Source organism: Micropterus salmoides, unplaced genomic scaffold (genome assembly GCF_014851395.1).
Source record: "Micropterus salmoides isolate LMB-PRFRI ecotype aquatic unplaced genomic scaffold, ASM1485139v1 Ms_hic_scaffold_18, whole genome shotgun sequence".
NCBI lineage: Eukaryota > Metazoa > Chordata > Actinopteri > Centrarchiformes > Centrarchidae > Micropterus > Micropterus salmoides.
The window spans coordinates 9,161,767-9,186,477 of record NW_024040928.1 but is presented as its reverse complement, the minus strand read 5'-3'; the positions used below and the strand labels follow the sequence as shown (position 1 = coordinate 9,186,477).

The 24,711-nt window shown below is 42.4% G+C and overlaps 2 protein-coding genes across 3 annotated transcripts; one reads left to right on the top strand and one right to left on the bottom strand.

Moving 5' to 3' along the window:
• Positions 1 to 1,121: 1,121 nt before the first annotated feature.
• Positions 1,122 to 19,666, top strand: mfsd2b (major facilitator superfamily domain containing 2B). Its single transcript, XM_038727825.1, has 15 exons — positions 1,122 to 1,257; positions 1,803 to 2,155; positions 6,181 to 6,306; positions 6,424 to 6,548; positions 9,466 to 9,589; positions 11,346 to 11,424; positions 11,549 to 11,730; positions 13,059 to 13,149; positions 14,240 to 14,361; positions 14,850 to 14,933; positions 15,170 to 15,253; positions 16,171 to 16,280; positions 17,512 to 17,655; positions 17,903 to 18,079; positions 19,328 to 19,666. Exons 2-15 carry the CDS (start codon positions 1,820 to 1,822, stop codon positions 19,374 to 19,376), a joined length of 1,833 nt encoding a protein of 610 aa, XP_038583753.1. The 5' UTR covers positions 1,122 to 1,257; positions 1,803 to 1,819; the 3' UTR covers positions 19,377 to 19,666.
• Positions 19,667 to 19,743: 77 nt separating this feature from the next.
• On the bottom strand, positions 19,744 to 24,680 carry LOC119909567 (WD repeat and coiled coil containing). Of its 2 annotated transcripts, none has more exons than XM_038727823.1 (4): positions 24,555 to 24,680; positions 21,872 to 23,814; positions 21,501 to 21,621; positions 19,744 to 20,792 (listed from the first exon to the last, which is right to left on the bottom strand). In XM_038727823.1, exons 2-4 carry the CDS (start codon positions 23,792 to 23,794, stop codon positions 20,599 to 20,601), a joined length of 2,238 nt encoding a protein of 745 aa, XP_038583751.1. In that variant the 5' UTR covers positions 23,795 to 23,814; positions 24,555 to 24,680; the 3' UTR covers positions 19,744 to 20,598. The 2 variants fall into 2 exon arrangements, with proteins under 2 accessions (XP_038583751.1, XP_038583752.1); XM_038727824.1 differs by lacking the exon at positions 24,555 to 24,680 and adding an exon at positions 24,369 to 24,511.
• Positions 24,681 to 24,711: the final 31 nt, after the last annotated feature.

Below are 24,711 nucleotides of genomic sequence, written 5' to 3'. Positions count from 1 at the left end.
TCAGCATAGTGAAGATGACTTGCAATTGGTTAACAGCTCTTTGCAGGTCAAAGTTCACCAAAGTTTAACTTGACATAAAATATGTGCACACATTTGCTTTGTGGCCCATGAGCAAATCCACTAATTTCTATGATTCCATTGCAATGAATTGATTTTGCTGCTAAATGTTATTCTTTTAAATGTTGGTGTAAGCAGGCTTTAATAACACCAAGACTGCTATCCAGTTGCATTATAGGAAATGTAGGATCCAGTGATTTTGGAGCACAACTGATTCTGGGGACTAAAAGGCTGGATATCTTACCCTCTGCTGCTTCTATTTTCACCATTCTTTTTTCAGTAATCCGTTTCTTGTGAGTCCCTCAACTATGACATTGCCATAATAACACACACACACACACACACACACACACACACATAAAACCTAGTACTGGATTGTATTATTTTATATGTAAAACAGACTGAAGTTTACACCGTAATGATGAGGATAATTTGGCTGAATTATGATGAATGATGTAGCAGTGTGGGAAATATGTATGCACATTCTTGTTGAGTTTTTTTCACACACCTTTCGGGAACTCTCTCTGAGTGCAATGAAACCAAACAGGTTATATTTTTGCCATTCCTCCTCTTGAACCACACTGCTTCATGGGAAGTGACAGTCACGGCTGAAATGTTATCTGTGGGAGGATAGCAAGAACACTCTAACAAATATGAGATAGACGCCACTTTTTTGTAAACAAATATGTCACCAAGCGTGGAGTGTTATCATAAGAGGCATGTGCCAAGAAGAGTATGGTATCGATGTGAATCTTATCTTTTATCGAGTGTTGAATATTATAGTAATATTGCAGTATTGTTTATCACATGAAATTCAAAATACCACAGTATAACACTATTGCTACAGCATCCATACAATAACAGAGTTGTTGTTGTTGCATGGTCTTCTTACAGTAAGTTGGCATCCACAACACACATATTGCTGGTGTCAAACCATTCTGCCATAATCTCCTCACAGATGCACATGCTAGCCCACATCCACGCAGCTTGTGTCATACACCATCACGGCCGCTGCAGGGCGCAGCTCCGTCACTGCAGACACGAGAGCGGAGACGCGCAGACTATCTCCATCCTCCGCAGTCTCCTTCTCATCCTGTCCGTCTCACCGACTGCCAGACCACCGCACTCACCAAACTAACTAACTAACTAACTAACCAACTGCACCGCTGACTGCACCGGCTGCTTTTCCACCAACACGGGGTAAGATGATATTTGTGTTTTCTCCTTTTAAGAAAAGGCTTCATGGTTCTTATCAGGTGTTCAGAGCGCTTGTTTATGGATGCACTTACGGTAATAGTAAGATGAGGGCAGGCAACGCACTCCTGCCCGGGACGTCGTCGCATGTTTGCTCTTTCTCAGTCATGGCCAGTGTGTGCAAGATGTCAAATAGCCTACAGCAGACGATGGTAATTTGAAGGACATTTTACTTTTACTAGGCTATGTGTTTGAAATTTTTGCTAAAGTGTATGTGTGTGTATGTGTGTGTGTGTGTATGTGTGTATGGTTTCTTGTTTCGTCTGTTTTCATCTCTGCTCTTGTCCTATTTATGCGTTTTTCTGTGCATGCATCCAAACAGCGGATTTTTGTCTGAGCTCATACCTGTGTGTGTATGTGCCTGTATGTTGCAGTAGGCTACATGTTTGTCATTGAGTTTGTGTGTGTGCAGCCTATGTATGTGTTTTTTGCATATGTGTCTGTTGCACTGCCTGTCTGACTTTGCCCTTCTCTTCCTGGCCTCATTCCAGAGCACAACAGCATGTGAATGGCGGCAGAAAGCGGCAGAGTTGTCAGAGAGGAGCAGGAGGAGCTCCCAGCCTCTGGAGCCGTCACTCACATTCACCACACACACACCCGGAGTCAGAGCCACATCCAGTTTCACCCTCTGACACACACCACCCAGTGGCAGGCTCCTCGCACTCTCGCTCACACCAGGAGTCACAGTCACACTCACTTCACCTCACACACACAGTCGCAGAAGTTTGGTTGTCGCCTCACACACAGCCTCTCAGCCATGACCAAAGGAGAGAGGGGAGCGCAGGGCTCTACAGGGAAGCTCATCAAGCCCAATGAACCGCTGTTCCCTAAAGCTCCTCAGCAGGTAAGACCACCTGTCTTTGGTGTTTCTTTTGTGTTGTTGTACAAGGTGCTGTCACACGTCATGGCAGTAATTTAAATCACACAGTTGTAACCCTTGTTTGGACCCTTGCTGAACAGTGAGGCACTAAATTTGAGTGATATTTTCAATCTCATCTGGTGTCTTTGCGGCTTAGTTTGTGTGAGTGGCTTCACGTGATTGGATGGCGAGAGAGAAAAGATGGAAAGTGTGATCTCTTTAGTCGCTTGTCTGTTTGTGATTAATCAGCTGCATTGTTTTCCTGTGAACTGTAATCCCCTTAGATAGCAGATTTAAAGCCTGGAAGTTGATTGTTTTCATTTGAGAAAGGCTGTTCTAATTGATAGGATGACCACTGCTAGATGAGTGTTTTCTTTTGTCTGATGCAGGCGTTATCAGTGGACTGTGGTGATGAAGACTGTTGTAATCACAGCCATAATAGGAAGCGAGACAGTGGATGGACAATAGAAAGGAATGGCTCACTCACTTTGCAACTTTCCATTCATTTTTTCTTTTATCTTAGCGTTATTTAGCTCAATGAGGGCTACATGAGGATTACCATATGAGTGCTAGAAGGTGATAAGTCTGTGAAGTAAGCAAGCCTCTTGTGTGTGTGAGAGTGGGATTCTATTTGTGTGTTCAGATTGATGCACTTCATGATTGCATGGCCCACAGGCTTTAAAACCAAGGAAATGAAAGACATTTTACATGGTGTATTGTCTCTTTATTAAGGTAGATACTCTATGATGCAGACAGAATTTCAAATACTGTCGTAATGTGATACCATGGCAGTTAGTCACTATTTTTTTCTTTTGCTACACTGGCTCAAGGTGCCAATGAAACAGTGTGACATCACTCGATCTAACCAGTTTGGCAACTGTCTCATCTCTGCCAAACCTCCATCTAATATGCAGCGTTTTTTGTTTTACGTTGACTCAGTTGAACTCAAAAGAAATCAGTGTTTTCCCCTGATGATAGCAGAACTTTGCTTTACTAGCACTGTAAAACATGAGTTCCCCTGCTGTGAGTTAAATAATCTATACTTAATAGTAAATGTAATGTAAAATTAGTTCACTGAACTTTGTTTGTGTGTACATGGAGCTTCTGCTCCTTTGAAGAGATAAAATATAGCTTTTGCTTATCTCAAAGTGCACAATTCCTAAAATGTACATAACAGTTTGTAGATGGAAACGCACATTAATTATTTTCTTTAGCCGATTTTCTGGAAATTAGCAAAAAAGTCTGTGCTAAATTTAGATGAAAACTTGGTTATTTCCTTTTTATTCTCCATTCTTTCTTGCCACAAAGACCTTACAGCTGTAGTCACTCTTGTTGGAGCCACTTTTGGAACGTAGTTGGTACAAAGCAGGGACTGAAGTGGACACTAGTGTTCATTGTGGTTGGCATTGTTTTCATGAATATCAAAGGAAACAACCATGACTTAACGTGTCTTAAATAGAGGTTTCTCCCTGTGTGAATGAGACTACATGACACATCCATAGTCAGTAAACTGTTACAGCAAATTCCACACGAGGAGCCTCCCAGTCCATCACAGAAGTACAGAGCTTTGTCACTCTGACAATATCCATGCCTATGAAGCTTTTCTAAGAGAATAAATAAATGGCTGGCTATGAAGTCTGTACCCCAGGCCATCTATTGATTTTGTATTGATTCCCTGCTGTTTAGCCAGTGTCATCTTCAACTGTTAACATTTTGATGGCTTGCTGCCATCACTGACATAATCAACTTTTCATAATCCAAAATCTGAAGTGACGACACTGAAGTATCCATTTTACCAGCTAAACTTTTAGCATGCAGACAGTAAGTATAGAAAATATAGCTTAAATGACAGTTTTCCTCTCTTTTCTTTGCCGTAGAATTATCCTCAATCCTGATTTAAATGACTTGCTGTGCAGTTCAGGCATTTGAAATTGTTTTTCCTCTGACGGTTAAGGATTCATTAACTTTGGAGATTAGTCTTATCTGTCCTTGTCCTTTGCTTGTTGACAGTCTGAACTTTGCAGATGCTCCCTTTACCCTGAGCCAGTGTTTCTGTATATAAATGTGTGTGTGTGTGTTGAATTGTGTGTATATGTTGTTTGTGCACCCAGACAACAGTAGAAGGGATATCCTGTTTATCCTCTTTGATGATAAGAACTCAGTGATGAAAGATTGAGGGTATGAGTTTGTGAGGGAAAGAATAAGAGTTTAGAGTGAACGAGAGAGCCGTGCTGGGAGTATTTTTGCACATCATCAGTTAAGCAGCATTCTCCAGACACCAAAGAGTTTTAATTTTTCTCTCCAATTAGGGGTAATTGCAGTGAGAGTGGAAGAAGAGAGAGTTTTGAAGTCGGGACCGCTGCGCAGCCTTTACTTACCTCTGACCCGCTTGTCTTGCAATTGAGTAATTACACACCTCCCTCCTGGTAATTGTCGTTCTCGAACCCTTCCGCGTTTTGATGAGGTGAAAAACGGAGGAAGAGAAAACGTGAGCCGGATAATAACAGTGTGTCGGTTGTGGCTGTGGTTACTTTGGTGATTTTCTTCTTTCAAAAAGCTCTGAGAAGAGTAGCTGTGGGCCAAGCTGGGGCCCCTGGATGTGGAGTGACACTGTTTGTGTGCGTGTGTGTGTGTGTGTGTGTGTGTGTTTGTGTATACAGAAAGGAGGAACAGGAACGGGGGGATATATATGCATAGTCGTCTTATTCATGTGTGAAGATGAAAGCTCGCTCTTCTTTTCTGCACTCATGAACATACACACAAAGTCACACATGAAGCCACGTGCCTGATGGTTGTAGCAGGGCACAGTGTGGGGAAACAGAGCTGGGGATGACTTGGCGGGTTTCTCAGGCTCCTCCGTGTGGCCTCAGTGCCTGCACAGATAGACCACAATGCAAAGAGCGGGTAGAGGGTCTCACACACACACTTAGACATGTTTTACACATGAACATCTTTCTTGTCTGCCAGAGTAACCTGTCATTTAGGGAGACGAAGATACAGGAAGATAGACGAATTAAGGTTGTATTCGGGAGGCAATGTGTGTGTTTGCAAGGGAGTGAAATTCAGGAGAAAAAGAATGTATCACCATGTCCACACACTGTACATCATAGCAAATACAGTGTGACGTGGTAGCACTTCAGCAACTACTGTGCTTTTCTTTACATCTGATTGAATTGCTGAATCGTTGCGATATGACAATGAAGAAGGAATGTTATTTTAGGGGCACCCAAAATAGAATTTGAAAGGATTCAGACTATGAGTGACTACAGGATTCACTACTTCTGAGTCATCGGGCTGTAATTTATTTGAGAGCGACACACCTTACTTCACTTTGGCATGTCTGGGAAGCAGACTAAAGTTTAGGTAGGAATTTGCTCTGCCCTTTCTAGAATAGATGGCGACATTTTTTTTGTTCAGTTGTATAGATTTTTCAGTCTCAAATACTATATGCAGTTACACTCAGTCCAAACATGCATGTTTTTCGTTGTCAATTGTGTAACGGAAACATACAATTTACCATGTTGACTTAAGACTAAATCATCCATCCTTATTGGCTAACAAAATGACACATTGTTCATTTATTCTTCTGACTTCCTGTTCCAGGAATAAGTCTGACTAAAAAAATATAAGCAATAAATGCATACTGACTATGATCTAAAAATATTCTTTTTCTTTACGTAATATAGGCTGTTGCCTTGATTGTACGGTTACAATCACAAATATGTGACTCGCAAACAATTTGTGTCCATAAATGCGTAAGCCTTTTGGAAGCAGTTACCTCAGACTTAGTTTAAACATCAACAGTAAGCAGTTATTGTGCGTGTTTTGTGTCAGCAATAATTTTTCAGTGTGTGGCATCCTTTATTTCTCATTCCCACTTGGAATGAGAGTCTTAATCAGAATGCTTGCAGTGGAGAAAAGTTAATTTGCTCATTAGCAGCCCGACCTACGAGGACACTATTATCTTTTTTACATTTTTTTCCTCTCCCTTGTCACCTCTGTCTTCACAGACTGAGTTGGGCCAGAAGTTGTCGTTATGCAGTAAGCTGTGTTTCGCCATTGGCGGCGCGCCCAAGGAGGTGGCTGCCAGCGCCACAGCCTTCTTCCTGCAAATCTACCTGCTCGATATCGCTCAGGTAATGTAAAAAGAATGAGAAAGTGTGTGTGGCTCCTACATATGAATTGATGGGTAGTACATGAGTTTTGTGCCTGCATGTGTTTTTAATTCTGTCTGTTGCTGTTCTGCTCTGCAGATCAACGCCTTCCAGGCCTCCATGGTGCTGTTCACTGGTAAAACCTGGGGTGCAGTGACTGACCCTGTTGTCGGTTTTTTCATTACAAAGAGCAGATGGACCAAGATTGGCAGACTCATGCCCTGGTGAGTTCCTTGCGCACACTATGAAGCATTCTCCTGTATTTCTCCATCACTGTTTATTTATGTTTCTGTCATTGACTCAAAGGTAGGACTAGGCCGTACTAACAAAACATGTGATTGCACAAAAATATTTATGATAACACAACACTTTAGGGAAGGACTCTTGTTGCATTCAAGATATTGACACAAAAGAAAATGATGAGAAATGGCAAACTAAGGCCATTCTGTAGTAAACACACGGTGAAATGCTGCTCTTGACTTCCAGCGAAGCATATAGGACTGTAAATTGTCGACATTTTATGAAATTTGTTTTGGTTTTCACGTCCCCAATGTCATGGTAATTTTTGTACAAAATCAAAACAAAAGCAATGCATGTGCTCCAGTTTCGGATGGTTTTGAAATTATTTTCAGGCCCAAGCCGTTCACCTGAGGATTGGGCTGAATAAACAACCACTGCGGTTTAATTACACTGTTCCCGACGCTCCTTCTGATGAGCCCTACATGCTGGATGCTTCAAGGACATTGACAGTTTTATGGCCTTTTGATTCCAGACAACAATAGACAAGCAAGTTCATCTGCATTCTTGTGTAAATCATCTGCCACCGTGCTACTGTGGGACATTTTATCACATTTATGTAACACCCCATTTCACATCTGGCCATTATCCAGCTTTCTTTTTATTTGTTTGCAAGATGTCGCTCGGTATCCCACAGCATTAAGTACAATTCTACTTTGTGGCTCTATGCTCATGGATTATATGAAGCTATTACCAACATTTCCATAAATCCCCATTTTTAAAGATGATTTTATAAGCGTGTGTGTATGCAGTGTATGTCTTTTGAACACATAGCGTGACACTTACTGTGATTACACTTTCAGTATCTAATGCCTACTGCATTATAAACCATAGATTACACACAAGCTGACTGTGCTGGAGGGGGACCAAGTCCTCTGTGGCCCGGCCAGCCACGCTCAATAGCAGACAGATGCTGATGGCTGTTAAATCAGCTTTGATTACCCCCGGGAAGCTGTAGGTGGATGTGTGGTCTCGCTTGTGTGTTCATGTGAATACTTTGTGCGGTATATCTGGGCATTTTAAATGTGTGTTCATCAGTATTTGTGATGAGATTGCAAGACACTCCCTCCGTTTTTAACACTGGTTGGAAAGTCCCTTCTGCCCATCCAGCAGGAAGTGTGTTTTCCCCCCTGTGGCTGTCACATTCACAGGCAGACATAAAGCGATGTGTATCTTTGCCCTGAATTCTTTAGAATGGGGTGATTCGGCCCACCCCTGTCTGGGTGGTTGTGAGATGATTAACGGGGCACAGAATTTCTGCTACACACATTTGTAATCGCTTTGTGGAATTTTTCTCTAATCCTTGCATTTTTGTAAAATATTGGATAACTCTAACTCTTTTGGCATCAAACAGTTATTTAAATGAAACCATCTGAGAGGTTAAGAGGAGAAATCACTCTGTAGTGGAACTGCTAACAACTGATAGGCATCCGAAACCTGTGACGTGGGGCCCCAACTACGACACTGCTTGTTTTGCAGGGGGTCACAAGCAAAAAAGACTGGGAGGCACTGTTTTAATCTTACATTAGATTGTATTTAATGAGACCTACCAGATCTTTTCTAAATCCCCTCTGTTCCACTGCACATCATCTACTTAACATGCTGCAAGAGTCCTGAACAAGCCAGGGAGCAGAGAAATGTACGTTCCAGCCTCCTGTCAGCCTGCTCTGGTTTAATTAAGACTGTGCAAATGATTGGGGCAGGTGTGAATGTGCATTCATGCATGCCTGATGTGTGAGAAAATATGTGTGTGTTTGCGCACGTGCCTTTGTTGCCTCGTCCCCGAACACAGTCATCTTGCAGGAACATTCTAACTGTCCCATTCAACGACCCCGGGGCCCTTTCATTGCTCCCATGACCAAGCGGTCAATACTGCAGCACCAGCGTTGTCAGTCGCCTTTGTTTAAGCAAACAATCAGGAGGAGAGTGAGGTGGGTGGGCTGGACGATGCTAGAAATGACCATTCCCTGCCTCTCTCTACCTCTTTCTCCCACTTTCTCTGTTTATAATTCCTGGTGGTGGAAAGCAGGGTCAGAGGTCAGAGCCCCTGCAGCTTTTGTCACAGTCACCAAAATTTCATCCGTCCCATTTTCTACCTGTAGATGAGCTGGTATTACAGCTGTTCCGGGCTATAGACGACGTGACAAACAAACTACTTTTGCTCTTTAAAGAAAAAGATGAAGAAAGTGGAGGATATATTGGTGTTTGTGGATGAGTTCGATTGTTGAGCATCCATGATCTGCCCATTTTCGCTTTATTGTGAAACACACAGCTGTTCGCTTTAACCATAATGACACACACCAGTTGTTTACTTATGAATTATACATGGTCTATATACCGTATCGCTTCCAAGTTCTGAGAAAAGCACAACACAGCAGAATCACTTGCTGCGTCCGCTTGAGTGTGTACTGCATATTCATGTATTTGTGTGTGTGTGTGTGTGTGTGTGTGTGAGTGTAGATCTTTAAATGCTATTTGGGTTTGAAATATTGTGGTATTTCCCAGGACAGATTCCTATCATACTTACAAAAATATAATCATTTAGCAGTCAGCTTAGCCTCACTGTAATCTGTCAGAAATATGGCCTGATTTCAGCACTGCACTGCTATGAAAATTGCATTACACAACCACTGCCATCCCTGACAGCTTAAAATAGTGATCATGGTTGCTTGCAGATAGCTTAGAACCATAACAGTTTGAAGCAAATTATGAGATGTAAACATGATAATTGTAACCTTTTAGTAAAACCTTTAATTCCTTTATGAAAATTTGGATAGCTTCCAATTCACAGTTGACTTCAGTGTTTCGCCTATGAGCCTCACCTGACATATGTCTGTTTTTCAGGATGGTTGGTTGCACTCCGTTTCTGGTGGTCTCCTACTTCTACCTCTGGTTTGTTCCTCCTTTCATCAGCGGCAGGTTCATCTGGTACCTAGGCTTCTACTGCCTCTACCAAACCCTCATCACCGTAAGTATGAGTCCTCTTTCAGGGGTGCGTTTGATGTTTAGGAAATATGAAGTGGCATGCGCATGCCTCAGATAACTCAGCAGGATTTCAGGTGCAGTACAAGAGAGGTGACACTGGAAACTGGAGATGAAAGCTCTGATTGATGGAGCTCATAGTCAACACATGACACATTTCATAACATATAAATAAAATGCAGCAAACATTGCAAACAACAAAGTTTAAAGTGGAGATGATTACAGTGATCTCATGCCAGAATCCGACAACTCCTGGTAGGGTATATGCTTTGATTTGTGAGACGTGCAGCAGATTAGAGCCCAAAGCTCTTAGATACCTCACCTCAAAGGGGAAGTGTAGTTATTTAGGTTTCCTTTTGTTATTATGGTCCAGACTATTCATCTCTCTCCCTCTCTGCTCTGCTCTGCTCTGGGGTAACCCATATAACATGTGCTACAGAGCGTGTAGACCGCTGTGGCCACACTGCGGCGAGCTGTAATGGCATGTCATTCTAACTACTTGATAAGTATACGGTCAGTCTTGCCAGGAACCTCTTGCTGGGTAAATGCTGGTTACCACTTTTAGCCTTCCTTCATTGTCTCAGGGTGTGTGTTTGTGTGAAGTTAGCCGGGAAAGGCCAGCTGTTATCATTCAGAGGGTCACAGTCTGTAAACAGAGGTTAGGATGCAAAATATCATCTGTTTATGTAATCAACTAGTAATGGGTTTCTATCAGATTTATCAGTCCACATTTCCATCTTTAGTGGACAGTTAGGCAGGTTCCATTCTATAAATGTTTGCATCCAGTAAAGGCCCCATAAATGACATGCTGTATAGAACCGGCGGGCTGAAAAAAAATCCTTTCACTGCCATGCTTATTTTCGTCGTGGCTATGCATGCTTGTTTGGCCGCAGTGCTGACTGAGCCCTTGTGTAAATTATAAAGTGAAGCAGGACTTGGTTTGCTCGCCTATTCTCTGGGAGAGGTGGCCAACACAGAGCTGGCACTGGCCGCCAACATGGAAACTGCAGAGATTGCTTTTGATACATATACAGTGTATACTTTGCAGGCAAATGTAGATAAAGGGCATCTAAAGATATATAGGGTGTTCCCATTTCATTGTGAGTCAAACGTGAATGGTTACAAGAGTCTACAGCCTTGCTAGCAGCTCCGTGAGGCTGTACTGAAGCACAGCTGTGCTTTGAGTTAAATGCTAAACCAGCATGCTAACAATGACAATGCTAACCTGCTGATGTTTAGCAGGTATAATGTTTACCATGTTCACCATCTTTGTTTTGCATTACAGTATGCTAACATTTGCTAATTAGCATTTTACACAAGACAACGCTGTCACTGATGGGAATGTCATAGGTTTTGCAGGTATTTTGGTCATAAACCAGTGTTGGACAAATTGAAATTTTGGCCTGATGATGGCTCTGTATGAAAAGTTAAGGGTAGACCAAAGTGATTAAAATTCACCTAGAAGGGAACATTAATGTGAATGTCAAAAATACAACCTCATGGCGCTGCAGGTAAAGTCAGGGGATCCCCAAAGTCATTAGGAGTCATAGTGGGAAGTATGAATGTCTGTATAAAATTTTATGGCAACCCCTTGAATAGTGGGATTTTTTAAATTAATAAACAAAACTCAAAATCATTACTTTTCTCAACCCTTATAAGACTGTCATTGTTTGACTGCTGCTGTGCTAGACTTGTATTTATATGTTCACCCAAGCCATGACTGTCTTTGTGCTCCATTACAGTGCTTCCACGTGCCTTATTCTGCTCTCACCATGTTCCTGAGCACAGACCAGAAGGAAAGAGATTCAGCCACTGCCTACCGTAAGGTTATTAATGAGTGCAACGCTGAATTAATCTTTGCCTCTCAATTGTTCAGATAAAGAATGTGTGAATTACTTTGAACTACTGTAACTGATAGCTGGATCTTTTATTTGTATGATGCCAGGAATGACAATGGAGGTGCTGGGGACACTTGTGGGCGCTGCCATCCAGGGTCAGATTGTGGCCAGCGCTCACACTCTGAAGCACTGCCCGCCTCACAACATGTCTGCCGGTTACCTTGGCAACAGCACTGGGGCAGAGATCGTCAAGAGCCTGGTGCGCTCCGAGGACTACCTGTCACACTCTGTAAGTATCACCGTGCCAAGCCAGGAACCCAGGTGTGCTCAAAGTAGGCCACACAGTTGGTTTGAAAATAACTTGGACTGTCATAAGCGTTCTCACTTAACTTGGAGCTGCGGTGTGTGCTCAAGGCAGTTTCTTTTTGATAAATATCCGAGGTCGAAAGAAGCAGCGCTGAATGAAAAGGAGAATTGTTTCGAAATTGGGTCCATGTTTACAGACTGTCTACAGGTTCTGACATCCAAAATGGCTTCACATTTTAACCCATGGGATTGAAAGGAGATGCCACTGTTTGATATCCGAACCCGACATCCTGAGCCAGCTCCCCTCTCATGACCACAAAGGGGGTTCCTCCCTCACATCAGGCTCCAAACTGTGGTCCCCACATTGAGGGGTCTCCACAGTCTGTAAGTCATTAGGTCTATTTATATCTCACCCAGAACATTTGAAAGCACCCCAGATTCAATATGTTGGAAATATTTGTCTACTTCACAGTGGCTGCAGCTTAGCTTCGAGTTAGAGGGAAAGGAACATGATAGGACACATTCACGTCCACATTTCAGTTTGCATAGCTGTGAATAAACACGACTGCTGCTGTAAATCCCCAATAGGGCTTTTTGTGAAGATGAAGAGTGAAGAGTCCAAAGTGTCTTGCGCTGGATTATGGTTGCACCGCAGCTATTTGGGCTTCAAATGGCTCTTTTCCAATGGATTTTGTGTGAACCCTATCGGGGCAACCCACTCACCACGCCAAACCCTCTGCAGCCACCCGCTAAATTCCTCCGTGGTTGCCTGTGAGGGTGGCGCACCGTCTGGGTAAACTAGGTCTGCCCTCGGAAACAGGGAGTGTTTGATGTGCATAAATAATAATGGACCGCTGGGCTGAGCCACATGGAAAAATAGCAAACAAACAGAGGTTGTTTAAGGCAGTTCCTGCCGGGACACGGCATTAAACGGTTTAGGCTGTATTTTAGGTCGATACAGATCTACTTGAGGTTTCTTCCTGTTTATGCTTGTATTTGTACAGTGAAATGTGCATGGTGGAGTTTAAACTGCTGTGGAAAACAACACAGAAAGTCACACGCAATAAATCATGTACTGATGAGAAATGACAAGAACAAAATAAATGTGTTCATCAGTTCAGTAAAAATGGACACCTAATTTGACAATTTGTTTCCAAAATGGACGTATAGCGTGTGAAGCACTTTTTTTTAGACACTTGAGAACTTAATGAATTAAAGATTGAGGAAACGCTCAGAATAGACTGGATTGTGCTGGCTGTGTGAGGAGAGATGCATTGATGAAGACTACATGTCTGTTCTTTCTCTCTGCAGAAGGAGGTGTACATGATAGCTGCTGGTGTTGTAGGAGGAGTGTTTCTCGTCTGCACCGTGGTGATGTTCCTGGGAGTCAAAGAGAGAGATGGTGAGACTTTTCGTTTTCGTGTCTGAGAACTGTTGGGAGGAAACAGTTAACAGTTTAAAGTGTCATACTCAGTATTTTCACACTTAAAGTTCAGTTTACTCATCACAGAGTACAATTCATCCTTTCAAAACAGTTGTATAAAAAACAAACCCTGATGTAATCTCAGATTGGGCTTAACATAAACTTAAACATAAGATTTTTAAAGCCATTATTACAAACGAGGTTTTTGATTTTAACCATTCTTTTAAAAAAAAATTGGTCTAATACTAAAATGCTTGAATACCCCTTTAAATAATATATGAAATGCCAAACATTAGCTAGTCTCAGTTTCCCGACTTGCATTTCTCACTTTTTTTATAGCATTTGCATAATTGAATGTCTTTAGGTTTTTCAGCATTTTATAGGTTAAGTAAAAATATTCTGCACATAAATCAATGATCTAAATGACCATAAGTTGCAGCCCCAATGAGCGAGTCCACATTTGGAAACCCATTTTGGATTTAAACCAGTGTAGCTGGGGACAAAATGAGTAGTCTGGGAGCATCCCTTTGGTCTAGTGGTCTAAGATATATACTACATAAGTGCAACGTTCACAGTTCTATTTTGACTGGAAAGCTTTGTTGCATGCAAGCTATCAAATAAAGTCAAAAAAGCCTAAGAAGAAATCTTGAATTTACTGCAGGTGTATTTAGTACAACCTAAAGTGGTTTCAGTATGAGCTGGTAAGACCTACATAGGTGTGCATTTATTTATTTATTTTGCTGCAGCTTCATTTTATTGATATTTTCAAGCTAAAGCAGGCTGACATGGACAACACAGTGTCTACACATATATAAACAGTCAATTGTTTCCAGTATTTGGCATATTGATCAGATTGTAGGCTTAAGATAAGTCTTAATATTTTACAGTTTGTGTATTTGACAGTTGCAGTCCATGTCTTTCTTTGTTGGAGGCTTATTACACTATAAATGGCAACTCTCGCTGCATCCACTTCAAGGCAGGGGCAGTGACCAAATCCATTGCCTTTCTCTTACTGCATGTTATTCGCTGCATACTCATATTCATACTCCACTCCTTGGAACTGTTTCAGATCCGTATGCCCCAAAGACAGAGAAGCAGATCCCGTTCCATAAGGGCTTCTTCCTGGTAATGAGACACGGGCCATACCTCACTCTAACTGCTGCATTCCTCTTCATCACTGTTGCCATTCAGGTAAAGGGCAAATATATTTATAAAGCAGTTCTCAGACATGACACTCGATGTTTCAGTAAATGCAGCCAGTCCTGGATCCTGACTATGCGAAAGAATTGCTGACGCTCAATGCTGATTTGATCAATGCAGAAGAGCACTTACTGAAAGCTCATGGTTTAAAGCAAGTCTCAGGACTCTTGAGAGTGATAGCAGCTCAGCAGATTCTCGCTGTTTATCTGTAATTTATAGGTCACTGCTTCCATTTTGACGCCTCGGGTTTAGGCTGTTTCCAACTTTTCCATCGGCTCTATTTCTATAAATTTTTTGCCCTCTCATCTTCGAGGAGGTGTCAGTTGTCATCCATGTGAGCCGGGAATGGGAATAAAACGCTGCACAAACACCGTCAGCAGCTCCTCCAGTCACTTCATTTGGTGCTGAGTGCCATGCGACAGTGCTGAGTAGACAAGATGAGGCTGACTATCTGAATGTTTGATCTCTGATTTCTGCAGCTGGTACAGAGCAACTTTGTCCTCTTCTGCACTTACGCTGCTGACCTGAGGGATCACTTCCAAAATATTGTGCTGACCATCCTGGTGAGTACAGCTTAATCACTCATTCACCTCACAAGTACCTAAAGATATTTTTATGTAATGAACATTTTAATAAAGGCAGCTTGCCTCGTTTCATATTTGCACACACTTACAACGACGATGCAAACTTCTTAATCTTCCCCCTAAGTACTGTTTTCTTTAAATTTCAGACCCACTTACTTGACTGAATCACTTTCCAAACAATATTCGTCACACACTGCTTGCTCATGTTTACCCAGGTTTCTGCAGTGATAAGCATACCGCTGTGGCAATGGTTTCTGCAGAGGTTTGGAAAGAAGACGGCAGCTTTTTGCGGGATCACAGTGAGTATGCTGTTGTTAGCTTGGTTTGCAAGAGCGGCTTTTAAAGGAGACCTGTTATGCTTTTCCATATTATATGAGTTATCTACAGTGTTAGATGTTCATGTTAAACATGGCCAAAGCTTCAAATTATGAGTATTTAAAAGATATCCCTGTGAGCAAAAACCTCAGATTTCCTTCTATTCTCATATGCTGTGTTTTCAACAGCTTTTTCTACCAACAGCTCCGTTCTGCGACACATGGAGCTAGACGGAGCCGGTATTCCATATATGGTCATTTGCTCCACACAGCTACGCTCAGTCTGTCTGTACCGCATCTGCGACAACAACAGACTGGGGCGAGTTCAGTGGCAACAAAACGTAGCAAAACGCCTCGAACACCATGTTGTGTACGCAAGCACGCTGCATTTTCCTGCCTTTCTAACACTGTTGTGTTTGCAAACTTATCGCAGCTGATTGGGTAACAGTTGTGACACCACAACATAACTCAAAGCCTGTTGTGTTACGTACAACAGCATGTAGTTCAATCTGAAAAAAAAAAGTGATTGAACTTGCCCCTGGTAACATGCTTCAGGTCTTCACCAATCTATCAGCATGTTGTAGATGGTAGCATCTACAGCTTGCTTCAGACAGAGGCTGAGATGAAGGCCTACATGAAGAGCCAGTATAAGACAGAAAAAGCTTTTTATTTAACTCTGAATCATGCAAAGCTGCCATACAGGAGTCACATAACTACAATTTAGGACTGGAAATGCAGTAAATAGGTCTCCTTTAACATCGGCTATTACACTATGATGTTTGTGCCATCTTGTGGAGAAAGTTGGGAATGTCATTGTCTTAATCACAGAAAAAGTCGTTTTGTTTTTTGTTTTTGTTAAGTTGAGAGAGTTTTAAGAGTTTTTATCACTCTATCTATCATAGTGGATCATGCCCTTCACCTTGATGCTGGTCTTCATCCCCAATGTTGTCGTGGCCTACGTTGTGGCTGTCTCCTCTGGACTCAGTGTGGCTGCCTCGCTCCTGCTGCCATGGTAAGACTTCAGAGCATATCATCACTTATTCTTTTATAATGTAACCCTTTAAATATATTGTCCAAAAGAAAAGGAGAAACCACCAAGGAGGGTATGCATTGCCTGGGTTATTGTCTTTAGATTTTTCCAGCTCCAGATATGATAGATCCTCATGGTTTGCAGTGAAGATCCACTACCACCATTTTCTGGGAATAGTCTCCTCCACCTTATTCCTCAGGGAAAATACCACTTTTTTTTTTAGAACATATAAGATCAATAATTATTTAAATACACTTATTTAGACACAGCCTTAAAAGTGGAACTTAAAATATAACTTTTAAGGCTGGACTTTCTTCTTCATCTCATGTGCTCCAATTTCCTTTTAGCAGTTCAAAAACGGGCAAGCTAGGTAGACTGGAGACTTGATGGTGCCCATTGTTTTTAATGTGAGTCTGAGAATCTGCCTGTGTCAACTCTATTTGGGACTGTCCAGGGTGTCTCCATGGCATGTGCCAAGTTCATTGGAGAGCCCTGACATTGTTTATGTACTTGCAGACCCTGCTATACATCTGTCTGTGCAGTGGTTGTGCCGCTCATCATTTCCCTTTGATTGGATGCAAAGTGTCATTAGTCAAACCACACTAGTTGTACCAACATGCTGTTAGTGGTGACTTGGTGCCTAGAAGGCCCTGTCCATTTGTTTGGGTCACGTCACGGTCATGAAAGTGATATAATCTTTATGAATTAGAGGCGGTGTCTACTATACATCTGTACCATCACAGAGCTAATACAACACCAGAGGTAAAGCACTTTTTTTCTGTTCGTTTCTACGGTCGACTCCGCTCCTCACTCATCTCTTGTCGTCTCCCTCAAGGCCCAAATTACAGGGGCCTCCCACAGGAGCATGTTTACTTTGGTAGGGGCGATTGTTTATCCTGTCTGTGGGTGAAGGCAAGTGGTACCGCCCCTGCTGCTCATCATCTAATCGTGTTATTAGCTCTGTAATTTTAGCCCACCGGTTTATCAGAGCTCTATAAGTAGACATCATCAGCTGCTACCATCTTGAGTGGTTGTATAAGATGATTAAAGTAAGAGCTTGAGGGAGGACTTGGGCACACATCTGCTTAGTGTGATGTTGAGTATTAAAAACAAAGAACACATCCCCACAAAATCCTGCAAAAAAACAATAAAAAAACAAAACAAAAACCTCAGATTGGTGTGTATTCAACTCTGCATGTATGTGTGTATTTAGGTCTATGCTGCCAGATGTGGTGGATGACTTCAGACTGGTCAACCCCTACTCTAAAGGCCATGAAGCCATCTTCTACTCGTTCTACGTGTTTTTCACCAAGTTCGCGGCTGGCATCTCCCTGGGAGTGTCCACCCTCTGCCTGGAGTAAGTCTGCATTTCTATCACACATGCACGATTCATTTTACACACTCTTCTGCATCTGCACTTAGTGTGTCGTGATACCTTGCAAAAATGCATTAACCCCACACCTGAAGTATGATTCATCACGTGAAAGCTGTCGAGTTTTGCTCATTTGCAGTGCAGCAGCGTCTGGCAGCATGTCGATTTTCCTGTAACCTGTGTTTAAATTGGACCTCTGCATTTTTGTGTGTGTGTGTGTGTGTGTGTGTAGATTTGCAGGGTACGACACTGGCGCCTGCAAGCAGCCCGCTCCTGTAGTGTACACCCTGAAGCTGCTGATTGGTGCCGCACCAGTGGCCTTCATCGTTACAGGGTTATTGATCCTACTGTTCTATCCTATCAGCGAAGACGTACGACTCAGGAATAAAGTCTGCCTGGACGAGCTACGGTTAGTAGAAATCATAAATGTACACCTGAAAAAATACACAAACCATTAGTCTTTAAAGCACTCCACCGAGTTCAAACATTAAGTTCAGTTGTATTATCAGTTGTCTTTTGTAGCTCAGGAGGGAGCTTCCTAAGGGATGAAAAAATAATCCTGATGACAGGGCCACTTTTCCTTTGGAAAGTGTGGCTGGGGTTAGAGACTTAAAATAAAAACACAACAAAATAGAAAGCCTGCATTACAAACTGTGTTTCTGAAAAAAGTGGGCACTTAAGAGGCATCACGGTTCTAATTAAAGTTGCCATTATGTGGCATTATGGGAATTATAGGATCCAGCGTTTCTGGAGCTTGACCCATATTAGAAAATAAAATTCAGGATATCTCTGCCACTGTTGGTTTGATTTTAAACATAATTCTTTTGTAATGTGACTCCAGTGAGTCACTCAACTTTATGGAAATGTAATTCTAAATAGCTGGAGTGCCCCTCTAGTCCATGATATTTTTATTGCCGGTTAGCTCCTCTCTGTGGCCAATTTATGTTCCAAAATAGAGATTACACTTAAACCTGCCTTGTGAAAGAGATGTCATCAAATAGAAATATAAAAACTGAATCATGAGGATCTCCACATTGAGGACATAACTGTTAAGTTATCGTTGCCATTACTTCCCTCCTATTAAACATCTGAACTGTGGAACAAAGCCAGCCTGTTCAGCTGTGCCATTGTGCCAATGATACTAAAAACATTTAATATACTATTAATCGGTGCTAGAAGAAATATTCAGATCATTTACTAAGTAACAGTAGCAATACCACGATGTAGACAATCCATTACAAGTAAAAGTCCTGTTTTCAAAATATACTGAAATACAAGTACAGCAGTTTTATGAGCAAAATGTACTTAATGTATAAAAAGTGAAATTAAACTGTCTCTTGCCAGTGTTATAATATATTATTGGATCATCATTGTTGAAACATTAACATGAAAGAAGTACTTAAATGTTGCATTTGGTCAAGTTGGAGTGAATTTTTACTGCTGTATATACTATGGGATAGTTTATATGACAATGCGTAACATCTTGTAAAGTGATTATATGTTTTGCATTTGAAAATTAACTAATAACCATAGCTGTTTACCTCTTAAATGAAGAAGTATGAAGTAGCAAAAAATGGAAATACAAGTACCTCAAAATTGTGCAGTACTTCCCACCGCTGCAATGAATGTAACGCATTAATACTGATGTTTCCAACAGGAAACAGAGCATCAGCTCCAGAACAGTTGAAGATTTGAGTAACGTGTGACCTGGACCTTGACTGGGGTGAATTCACAACGCCACGTATTCCAGTGACGCAGCTGGAAAGTTGTTCATTAGTGTATATTACACTGATAAATAGTTAAATTCTTTTAATTAAACATTTTTGTTTTATCACATGTACTGTACAGTTATCTTGGATATATAAATATATAATATTATCTAATTTATATAAATGAATGTGTATCATTATTTGCTGTGTTTAGCTCTACAACACTGTTATTTATTTATGATGTATGATTACTGAGGGCTGATGATATGAAATGAATAAATGTTGTAGAGGTTGGTAGGTAGACTGAATAAATGTGTGTGTTGTGTTTCTTTACTAAAGTAAAATAAGTAACAAACAAAGAAGTGCACGCTAGTTTGCAAATTTAATATTTTAAGTGCTACCGAAAGATACACATTACACTTATTTGGGTTTCAATAGAGCTCTGAAGGACACTGTATAGCAATAACAGGGAGGTTTCTGTTGGGTCTTGCCCCCTCTCTAGTGGTCATTTGTGTTACTGAGCTTGGTAACATTACAACTGCAGAAGAAAGTGCTTGACCTCTGTTCTCTTTAACATTTTAGATATGCCACAGAGGATAATAGAACAAGGCTGAATTACACTTTGAACATCTGAGTTTTCACATTAAAGCGCTAATCGAGAGATGTTACAGGTAAAATATGATTTTCATGCACCATATATCCATAAGTGTGGGGATCTCAGCAGTGCTCCAGGGATAAAAAATACAGATCAAAATGAAACACTTACATCATACATAAGTCTCCATTGGTTCTTGTACCAAGACACCAGAAAACATTTTTTAAACATCTCTAAAACATACTCAAAGCTGTTAGTAGAGCGCCATGGCACGACGATCGGTGTCCGGCGTAAACGAGGGATTTGACCACCACTGCACTGCCTTTTTTCAACAAACAATTAAAGAAAAAAACATGGCTCGGTGCTTAAGTTCTTCCAGGTAAGCTTTCATTTCAAAGCAGCAACATGTAAACATAGCATGTGAATAGGCAGCACTTTTCAAATCACTAGTTTTTCAATACAAAAATAAATTTGAAGTGTTACCTCTGGTTTTTTGGGTTAATAAAGCTCTACATGTTCGTGCCACATCCACGCTGCCTTGCATACATGGATTCAGTCAAAGATATTAAAGTAACAGTGATACGACGTCATGAGTCCATAAATTGAGGTGTGCGTTAAGAGGCACTATGTGGAGGGCTCTGTGTTTGTATTGGGGCTTTGGCTGGGGGCTGGACTTGATGGGCAGGAGTTCTCCGGACTGCCAGGAGTCCGTAGGTTAGTTTTCCGCTTCCCGTTCCGCACTGTAAGTTCTTCTTTGGCCTTGAATGTTAGAGGCACAAAGCCATCTGCATCTGCCACAAGTACAATCCACAATGGACCTGGAAAAATAACAAGACTATTAGGTAAGCAAGGTTTTCGCTACATCTGAGTTCTGTTTAATTACCCACATGAAGTGTCAAACCACTACAAAATGTAGCTTGTGACAGCTATTACTTGCTGGACAGGACAGTAAGTCTTTGCAGCAGCAACAAAACACTTTGCACATTAAATAGTACTAAGCAGCTTTTGTTTAAGACCTTGTAATCTGACCTAGGATTTAAAATCACTTCCAATTATAGCTTACGCACGTTAACAGAGACAATGCTGCAATGTGTTATCTAAGATCGCACAATAAAAGGTGAGGTTCTTACTCAATTAAAATGCAATCTGAAAGGGTTACGTAAGGGTTTAAAAAGAGTGAGTTCCACTTGGACAACCTGTCTGATGACTTCCAGGGAAAGCACATCACACAAGCTTGCTGAAAATACTCACAGGGGGAGACCTTCCTAAGAGGCCTAGAAGGAGTTTAATTTGTCAACCCTGCACACACTACTCTCACAACACAGTTAATCTCACAGGCAATGCGACGCAGGAGGTTTTAAGAAGGCAGCTTAGATACTTCTTCATAGTAAAGACAAACCGGTTCTAAGGTTTAAATGGATTGAAAGCAATTAAGTCTTGAAAGTAGTATAGAGTTTGCCACTTATCAGAATGGAGGCCAAAAAAAGTACAGCGTTTTATTTATGAACTTGACAGGCAGCACGTACCGTACATCATCTCCACAATGGTTAGGTTGAAGAGGTCTTGGAGGGCACGCAGACACAGCCTCCCGTCACACAGCAGCACTGGCCTGCGCTCATCAATGAACACATTTTCGGATAACTGTTTCTGCATGTACACAAAGAAGGACGAAGTGAAGAATTAATCAAATAAGTCACGATAAATGCTGTTGTAACAGTTAATAAATATATTTATTTGATACCTGATAATTAAACACCATAATTGCACTTTTCATTTGTAACACATTAAATGACTTCAGGTACTGTAGAATCTGAATGGGGTTTCCCCACCCCCTAGCTACGGTTATTATCCCTGCACAGTCAGTTAGAATTACAAAATGTAGTGAGTAAAACTGTACCTGACATGTGACATTGACATAGGGGGGTTCACACGCATTGGGGTAGACACTCGGGGCCTTCTTGCCATTCTGGGTATAGTCTCTGATTTCTGCCAGGCACTGCTGTACATCTGCAAAGCGCGTAAAAAGCCTCTCCATGTTTTGAACCAGCTGCTCCAGCGAGCGCTCCCTGGCAGGGCCCGATGTCTTTTCAGGCATCGGCAGCGTCGGATCTGTGTGAAGCTTGTCCGACGGCTCGAGGCGAGGAGAGCTGGCCCGGCTGGAGTCTCTGCTGGCCTGGCGGCCGGCCACCATCAGGTTGGTCATGCGGTTGACATGGTCCATATCGAAATTCTCCACTGCGATGGAGGAGGCACTGGACAGGGCTCTGTCTGATGCTCGGTCAGAGAAGTCCACAGAGCTGGTGACGGGGCTCGGCTCGCCGCTCCTCACCTCCTCCACCAGCCTGCGCCTGTTGCCCGGTGAGCGAAATACTCCCCCTCCAGGCAGCACCAAGTCCTTTATCCCTGAGCGCTCCCTGTCATCCTTAGATAGGTGCTCCGAGTGCCTCCTAATCCCTGCGCAGAAATTAGATGCGGACTCATGGTTGTGGGCAGAGGGGGATGGTGCAATAGGAGTCTCTCCATCGTATATCAACTCTTTGGCTAGGAGATGAAGAATATATTTATCTGTGTTAGAGGACGGAAGGAAGACAGGGTCACTGGACTTTTGCCGGCCCACCATCAACAGCAGCATCTTGTCATTGAGGAAGCAGACTCCTTTGGGCCTCTCATTTGTCTGCAGAGAGATCTGCTGAATGTTCGGCATAGCGGAGGCCGTGATGCAGTACACGAGCACCATGTTGCAGGTGTTGGAAGCCACTGCGACTGTGGAGCCGCGTGGGTCAAAAGCCACAATGTCCGGTACCAAAATCCCAGGAATGCTGACTTTTCGGGAGGTTGTGACTTTACGCTCATAGGTGACCAGGATGAGATGCGAGGAGTCCTGGCCAGAGCCTGTCATGGTGTCTCGGCGACGCAGGTGAATAAGTGGGCTGGGGTCAGAGCGACGGTGCCTCGCCAAGAGGTGGGTGAGGTCAAGAGGGCCTGAGCTGGGGATGTAGGACCGCTCTGATTCAAATGATCTTCGCCTCGAATCCAGAAGGCTGTCGTCGTCCGGCACGCCCACTTGCGAGTTGCGGCCATGCGGGGAGTCAGGCTCTGTCTGCATGTCGAAAGCTATGCCCGCATTTAACCCACAGATTTTATCCAGAGGCAGCTCTGTAGCCACAGCTACTTGAGCCTCCCCCGTAGCTTCGATGGCACAGATGTAGCCTCCCACGTCAAAGATGGGGCAGAAGGAGCAGGCCACCAGACTTTTCTGGATGTCGTTCCAGATGTAAGAGTGAAGAGCACTGCCTATAGCCACCACCAGGCGCGTACCATCCTTAGTCCAGCATGCACAGTGGATGAGTCCACTACCTTTGATGTCTGCTTTGGTTCTCCTGTTGTCCACCCTGACAGAAAACAACACGGAGCTGTCCTTCTTTGTCAGCACAGCCAGAATGTCCAGTTTAGGATGCCACACGCAGCCTTGGGAGAGCAAGGGGAAAGGCTCGCTCATCTCACAGGTTTGAGTGCACAGCAGCTTGTTCTGCTCGAGGGCACTGAGCTGCAGTTGCCACACGGTAACATGTTTCTTGTGCTGAACAGCCAGCAAGGCAGGGGAGTCCGAGCAGCACAGCGGGCCCCAGAAGAGACCAAAGACATGCTCAAACTGCCCGATAACATTGGTGTCCCCAAACTTCACCTCGCCATTGATGAAGTAGAGAGTGGTCAGGCAGACCTGCTTGCCGTCCGTCCATGCTATACCGTGCACAGGGTGGATGGCTTGGTGTAGTGTGTTGAGACCTGACCTAAGAAGCTTTGCCTTCCCAAGATCCATCCTGGCAGGTGCTAAAGAAACTTGTTCAAAGAGAAAAAGAAAAATAATAGGACTCAGAAAAGTAACATTGATGACAGAGACCTGTGTCTGATCTGAATGGGTCCTGCACAAACAGTAGCTACTGCTACCTATGCAGATTAAGAACAGAAAAAGCCTCTCTCCTGTCTCCTTCCAAGTACATGCCTTAATCTGCCTGAGCTGAGGCAGTGGTGACGAGCAATTATAGCTGCTTACGCCTGAATGACCTTAACAACGCACAGGTCCTGTGAGGGCCTCAGGGAATTAACAATACTATGTGTTGAGTAGGAGTGTCTCATCACAGCATTTAGTGTTAACATCTGGTAAAACTGACCTGATCACTACAGGTAAATAAAGGAGGAGGTCCCAAATGGAGATGTTGTTCCTCATCAAATGTCAAATGTCAAATGAATAAGACAAAGAAAATGGATATTAAAATATTTGCATGAGTTAAATTTACAATTGACCATTTAATGCTGGAACAAACTTGAACATGTAAGTTAAATCAGAATATAACAAATGTCTGGAGACGTTATAGAAAATATCAGAATACTACCTTACTGAGAAGAGGTTGTGAGTAAATGAGAAGGATATAAACGTTGCCACCATTATGAGACGCAGAAGTTTTCCCAATTCATAACGTTAACCTTATTCACTGGAAATTGTTATAACTTAAGCCTTTATATTTAGCAGGCTAACTAGCGTAAAAATCCACACAAACGTAATTTTACTTTAAGCGTACCTTATATAACCACAGGCTCCTCATGTGTAATCCGTGCGAAACACTAAAAGTGGGGTCACATCTATGAACACACTTTTCACCGGAGTCTCTAACGTTCATTTGTATTTGACTCGGAAGCAAAACTGACTGACGTTTTCGATGCATTATGGGATATGTA